Genomic DNA, 7,418 nt, shown 5'->3' on the forward strand with positions numbered 1-7,418 from the left:
AATATCATTTATGTACTTCATGTTTTTTTTTGGTTCTGTTTTTTATTTTTATTTATTTATTTAGGTTTTTGTCAATCGATGAACAGATTGACTGGTTGATTTCCAAGTAATGAAGTGTTTTACCAAAGTGACTGTGAACTTGTACCTTTCGATACAGTTGAATTATTTTTCTTAAGAAAAGAATATATCTATATATTGAGCTGGGGGGGGCGTACATCTCATTGTTTCAGTTCCTGTCATTCTCAACAGCAAAGTTGTATCAATAAAAATGTTTTAAAAAGTGATCTTTTTCTCACTAGGAATGTTCACTGATAAGATTCTTTGTAAGAGAAAATGTCAAATGTTGTCAGGAGAGTACGGATGTTTGAAAGCATGGTACTAGAAGGGGACAAGTCGAGAGGTAAAAGATTAAAACCTAACTGCTGAATGATGCACACCTGAGGCAAAGGCAACACAACGCTGCAGCGTCATGTCTGAAACACAGTATTTACAACACAAGACTGGTGGCCTTTCTTTTTCCATTTCAGTTCTCCTGGACTAATCTTATGACTTAATGTTTGGGGTTTTTTCCTCCTCCTCTTCATGCATCCTCTGCTATTGGTCTGGCTTTACTACTGTTCTCTGCACGGTGTCGAACCAACACACTTACACATGTGCTTTTACTTTATGTACTGTATAAACAGTCACAGTCTACTGCTAAATAATACACTTTTATATATAGACTTTTATTTTTGCACATTCTTTCAAAAAGACCCCTGAAGTCACACACACGCACACCCCCACATAGTATCTGACCCTGGCTATGCCCAGTCTCAGCTGTGTGTTCTCTCCTTCGCAGGCCAGCATTGCCATGGAGATCGCTCTGTGTTCTGTCGTATGGAGGTGCTGAAACGCTACTGCTCCCTACCGGAGTACCGGCGCATGTGCTGCAAGTCCTGCAGCAATCTCACCGTCACAGTTCGTCTATCCAACTCCACCTCCAGGTCCACCCCCATCACATCCAGCCAGCGCAATGCAACAGCACCTCTGCCCACTAGCACCCTCAGCTCTGGCTTCACCACCATCCAGCCCAAAACATCTGTCATCACCACCATTTTAGCTTTAACCAAATCCTATCTAAAGCCAAGTCCCTGGTCTGTCACTGATCCTCCTACATTCAGCACTACTGCTCTACATTCTGCTTCAGTTTCACTCAGCACCACAGAAATGATTACCAGTCATCCACCTGTTTCCACCAGTGCGCCTGATCTCTCTACTAGCTTTTCCACAGCAACCACCTCAGTTAATACAACCTCTCCCAGCAGTACTGCTTATCCACTATCCGTGCCTCTCCCAGACATACACAAGAGCACAGACCCACCATTACAGAGCACTACAGATAGTCCAACATCTGGCATGATAACTAGCACAGACCTTCCAGCAACAACCAGTCCAACAATAATAAACCCAGCGGAAAGCAGCACCAAACCAGACACCCTGCTGAAATCCAAGCCAAAAAAGAATGTTCCTCCAAAGAAACCCCCCAAAAAGGTGATTCTCCCAAAAACTAATCTAAAAAAGAATACTCCACTAAAAAATACTACAGAGAAGGCTGTTCCACCAAAGATCAATCCAAAAAAGAAAACAAACACTACTGTTGGGAACAGCATTCCCAAAACAAATAAGCCAGAAAAATCTACACTCAAAAAGATTTCTCTTGCAAACAAAACTCCCAAAAAGAAAACTCCAGCAAATACAGATCCTGAAAATACTACTGCAAGCATCACTCCCAAAAGTACTTCCCTTCCAAAAACTACTCCCAAAACCCCTAATCTTCCTAACATTACTCCGCAAAATACTACTCCTGCAAACACTACCCCCAAAAGAACTACTTCAGCAAACACGACTTTCCAAAATACTACTCCCTTAAATACTACTCCCAACATTACTACTACAGCCAACACTGGTCCTCACAGTACTACTACTGAAAACACGACTCCCATAAATGCTACCCCAGCAAACATGACTTCCCAAAATACTACTTCATTAAATACTACTCCCAAAATTACTACTACAGCCAACACCGGTCCTCACAGTACTACTACTGAAAACACGACTCCCATAAATGCTACCCCAGCAAACATGACTTCCCAAAATACTACTTTCCCAAACACCACTACTACTCATTCCTATACTGTTTCCCCAAGTACTACATCTGCAAACATGCCTTCCCCATATACTACTCCAGCAACCATGACTTCCCAAAATACTACTTCCCCAAATATTACTACTCAACATACTACTCCTGCAAACACAACTTCCAAAAGTGCTACTGGTGCAAATGCAGTTCCCAAAAACAGTAGTCCAGAAAAAAAGACGACTACGGAAAAAAAGCCTTCCAAAAAGACTTCTCCAGAAAAGACGCCTCCCAAAAAGATTTCTCCAGAAAAGAAGCCTCCCAAAAAGATTTCTCCAGAAAAAATGCCTCCCAAAAAGATTTCTCCAGAAAAAAAGCCTCCCAAAAAGATTTCTCCAGAAAAAACACCTCCCAAAAAGATTTCTCCAGAAAAAACACCTCCCAAAAAGATTTCTCCAGAAAAAAAGCCTCCCAAAAAGATTAGTACATCAAACACCATTCCCAAAAAGCCTACTCCAGAAAAAATCATTCCCAAAAAGAATTCTAAAGCAAACACAGCTCTCAGAAGTACAACTCCAGCAAGCATCACCTCCCAAAGTAGTACTCCTGAAAACACTCCTACCAAAAATACTATTCCTGTAAACACAGCTCTCACAAATGCCACTTCCACAAACTATATTGTCAAAAATAACACTCCAGAAAATATAACTCCCAAAAAGATTTTTCAAATCAAAACAATTTTTAAAAAGACTAATACAGAAAAATCTACTCCCAAAAAGCCTACTCCAGAGAAAACTATCAAAAAGCCTACTCCAGAGAAAACTATCAAAAAGTCTGCTTCTGTAAAATCTACTCCCAAAAAGCCTACTTCATTAAAGAAGCTTACTCCAGAAAAAACAAGTCCCGAAAAGAATGCTACAGCAAGCACTTCCATAAGTACAACTCCTGCAAACACCATTCAAAAAAATACTACTACTGCAAACATGGCTCCCCAAAATACAACCCCTGCAAACTCAACTTCCACATATAATACTCCAGCAAGCACAACTTCTCAAGCTACTACTCCTGAAACCAGTACTCCAGAAAATACTATTTCTGCAAACATGACTCCCACAAATACAACTCGAGCAAACATGATTTCTCAAAATCCTACTCTTTCAAACACTACTCCCAAAACTACTACTCCAGTAAACACTACTCCAAAAATTCCTACTCCAGCAAACATGACTTCCCCAAATCCTGCTTCTATAAACACTACATCCGCAAATACTATTCCAGCAAACACAGCTCTCACAAATGCTACTCCTGCAAACAGTATTCCTGAAAAGACTACTCCAGAAAAAATAACTCCCAAAAAGTCTTTTTTAACAAAAACACCTTCCAAAAAAACTAGTACAGCAAACACTACTCCAAAAAAGACTACTCCTGAAAAAATCACTTTGAAAAAGCCTGCTTCAGTAAACATGAGCCCCAAAAAGCCTACTCCAGAAAAAAGCACTTTGAAAAAGCCTGCTTCAGTAAACATGAGCCCCAAAAAGCCTACTCCAGAAAAAAGCTCTTTGAAAAAGCCTACTTCAGTAAACATGAGCCCCAAAAAGCCTACTCCAGAAAAAATCACTTTGAAAAAGCCTGCTTCAGTAAGCATGAGCCCCAAAAAGCCTACTCCAGAAAAAACTCCAAAAGGTACTCCAGATAAAACTATTTCTAAGAAGACAAAAGCCAACAATACTGCCAAAAATACTACTTTTGCAAGCATGACTCCCCAAAATATGACCCCTGCAAAGTCAACTCCCCAAAGTATAACCCCAAAAAGCATGACTTATCCAAATACTACTCCTGCAAATATTACACCCAAAAATGCTACTTCAGCCAACACTGCGGTCAAAAATACTATTTCTACGATTTCTTCCACAAATACCGCTCCTGCAAACATTACTTCCCAAAACACAACTCCTCCAAACACTACTCCTAAAAATACTCCTTTAAATACCACTCCCAAAAGTACTACTACTGAAAACATGGCTCCCACAAATATTGCTCCAACAAACATAAATTCCCAAAATACTACTCCTTCAAACACTACTCAAGCAAACATAACTCCTACAAATACTAGTTCTGCAAACATGATACTCAAAAAGCTTACTCCAGAAAAAATACCTCCCAAGAAGAAACCTACAGCAAACACTATTCCCAAAAAGAGTCCTCCCATAAAGACCACTCTAAAAAAGACTCCTCCATTAAAGACTGCTCCTATGAAAAAACCAAAATCCACGCCCAAGAAGGAGGTTCCGCCAAAGGTTGGTCCCAAAAAGAACATGCAGACAAAAGTGACAAAACAAACTCAAACAAGCACGAACTCCAAAAACAACCCAAAACCTGGACCTAAAATTGTGGCAAACTCTCACGTAAAGGTTAATCAGAATAAGGCCACAGTGAAAAAAAATAATCCAAAAAAGAAAATACTTCAAACATCATCTTACTACACCACATCTCCCTATTCTTTTCAAAGCCCAGAACCATCAAGAGAATACTTTTCTTCCACTTCCTCTAGCACTAATGTATATGATACAGCAAGCTCACCTTTTCAAGAGACAAGAATCAATGCCACATTCATCAGGAACAACACAGCTGCTACAGACAAAACTCTGCTGTGGAACCATGACAGCACAGACAGTGGAGTGACGACACGCAGCACTTTTGATGATCTTGTAGCACACACTGGTGCCGTTAATTGGGATGCTCTCACAACGCCCAGTGGAACCATTGCGTTTAGTGATGTCACAGTGACCAGCAGCGGTGATGTCATAGAAACCAGCGAGACCATCCTCAGCGGTGATGACATGAGTGTGTCCTATGGCAAGGTGGAAGCAGTTACAGACATGATGGTGCTGGACGACCATCTAACCACAGTGATACCAACCATTAACTCTGAGTACATGGCAAGTTTTGCCTCCTCAGCTGGGTTGGATCTGTCTGAGTTCATCCCTCTAACCTCAGATCCTGCCACCACCGCACCACCTACCATATTCACTTCGACAGGAGAAGAAACGTCCATCACAACCACCACCAGCTCTCCTGTGAGACCTCACCAAACAGCCAGGGAGAAAAACTCCATCGACATCTTATACAGCAAGATCACCGGTGTGGACGACATCTTGCTGAACAACCTGATTCCAAAGCGTCGGGTCGACCTCAGAGAAAGAACCAGGAACAAACGCATTCAGGACCTTCTGGAGGAGAAGCGTAACTTTCTCCTCAGGATGAAGAGAGGCCACACAGCAAAATAGAGAAAGCCTTCTCATTTCTCTTATAGAGATTAATATTTTCTTTACAGACTTTTGTAAGCCTTGTCTAAAACCTTCTGAACTGCCATGATGCTTTCTTCAGGTCTTAATAAAAAGCCTCTGTCGTATCACCATCATTACAATCAGGACTGTTTCAGAGAGAGAATATCATTGCCAAATGTTTGCACAGTTGCTCTGAATAAAGAAAAGCCCTTTAGAGTACAGACTGTTGCAGATTTGAAGCAAATCGCCTCGCCTGTGTAAACACAATAATGAGAAACAGAAGGGATGAAAAGTGTGCATCCAGTCTGACCAGCACTTTACAATGCCAGCGTTTATTCTGCCAAACCATCCACAGTCTTGTTTGAGGATTCACTCTGTGGATGATGTTGATAAGATATAATGTAGTTTGTAAAATGGTATTATCCCTCCTGGCGCTTCCAGCACAACAAAATCTACCAACAACAAGCCAAAACTCTATCCCATGTTAGATTACAGCCCAGGACTGCAGCTCATTTCCCCCAAACAGATATGAGTACATCTCAGCCCTTAAAAACGGCTACTTTTAGATGAAAATGTCTCCTTTTCAACACTCTGAAGACCTTATACCCACTGCAAGTTGGACCATCTGAAGATCTGTAAGCAATACAGTAATGCCAAACACTCTCTCTCTCTCTCTCACACACACACACACACACACACACCTTTCCTTTGGTTTAATCGCATTCTGAAACTTTGCACTGCTTAGATTGTGTCGCGTTTTCCAAAGCAAATAAAAAAAGGGGATCTCTTGTCTCTCGGGATGTGAAGATACCCTGTTGAAGACTGTTGAGGGACATTGCCAAACACTTGGTGCTTCCTGGATTTTGATGATATATTTTCATATCTCATTAAGCTAGGCTTAAAAATAAAATTAAAGCAGAAAAAAAAAAAAGCTTTTTTTTTTCTTGTTTTTTTTTTTTTTAATGGTCAGTGTAAGTATGGTGCTTTTTTTGTCAGTGGTGCTGAAAGCAATGTCCCTCATTCTTTCATGTACAAAAAAAAAACACTATTTAAAAAGCCTGTTTGCATTACCTGTATCGGCAGAGAAGCTTTGAGGGACGAATATATTTTCTTTTCTAAAAGTTTTATCATTGGTATAACATGCGGCATGCGGCAACAGCAGAAGCATCTATGGATCTTTCTGTATATCTGTACATATGAAAAATGTTTAATATTTATTAAAGTTCAAGCGCCTGTGGTCTTTTGCACATTCTGTGTGTGTGATTTTGTTTTAGTGACAACAACCATACTAACCATCTTTTATCTTCTTATCTAACTAATAGTTATATCACCCTGTCAATTCTGAAATGTGGGAAACAGCTATTCTACTCCTGTAAGCAACTATCTCATGAAATGATCAATACAGTAGCATGTTTACGAGCTCTTGCCCAGTCTACACTCAGTTGGCAGTATATTAGGTAAAACTAATGCTGAGCTTATCTTTACAGTGTATTAATCTTACATTAATAAGTGTTCCCTGACCCTGACATCCTTATCCTGTCAAGATAAAGAGAAACAACAAAACGGGTAGTTTGAGTGAATACAGTCAAGATGAATACAAGTCTTGTGTCTCCCCCTGTCTGCTATTTGATGAATTACATTACAGCAATACAGTGGTCAAATTAATGACGGGAGGAATTAGTGCCCACACTGTTGTATTGTTGTAATGTAATTCAATAAATGGTACACAGGGGGAGACATGGCGCTTGTATTTAAAATGACTGTATTCATTCAAACCCACCTATTTTGTTGCTTTCATTTATCTTGACACAGTCGGGGTCAGGACACAATTGTCTTTATAAAAAGTATAAATTATAATGTCAGTGATTATGAAAACTCAAACTAATAAATAGTAAAGATGAGCTTTGTCAGATATGGGTTATTTGACCTTCTGTATTAAATGAGCCCAAAAACTACTGTGGCACATAACATATACCACTGGATTGCACTCACTGTGTTCTCCAGGTTTAGGATTT

The 7,418-nt window shown here is 40.0% G+C and overlaps 1 protein-coding gene across 2 annotated transcripts in view; it reads left to right on the plus strand.

Annotated features, from left to right (window-relative positions):
• The window catches only part of LOC113144503 (A disintegrin and metalloproteinase with thrombospondin motifs 2-like), a 101,209-nt gene extending 94,858 nt beyond the window's left edge, over positions 1-6,351 (plus strand). For both annotated transcript variants that reach the window (XM_026330598.1, XM_026330599.1), the window contains one exon: positions 839-6,351. In XM_026330598.1, coding sequence (XP_026186383.1) covers positions 839-5,403 — 4,565 coding nt within the window. In that variant the 3' untranslated portion in view covers positions 5,404-6,351. The remainder of the gene's footprint in view (positions 1-838) is intronic.
• Positions 6,352-7,418: the final 1,067 nt, after the last annotated feature.

The sequence above is a fragment of the Mastacembelus armatus genome, chromosome 10, assembly GCF_900324485.2.
Source record: "Mastacembelus armatus chromosome 10, fMasArm1.2, whole genome shotgun sequence".
Classification (NCBI taxonomy): Eukaryota; Metazoa; Chordata; class Actinopteri; order Synbranchiformes; family Mastacembelidae; genus Mastacembelus; species Mastacembelus armatus.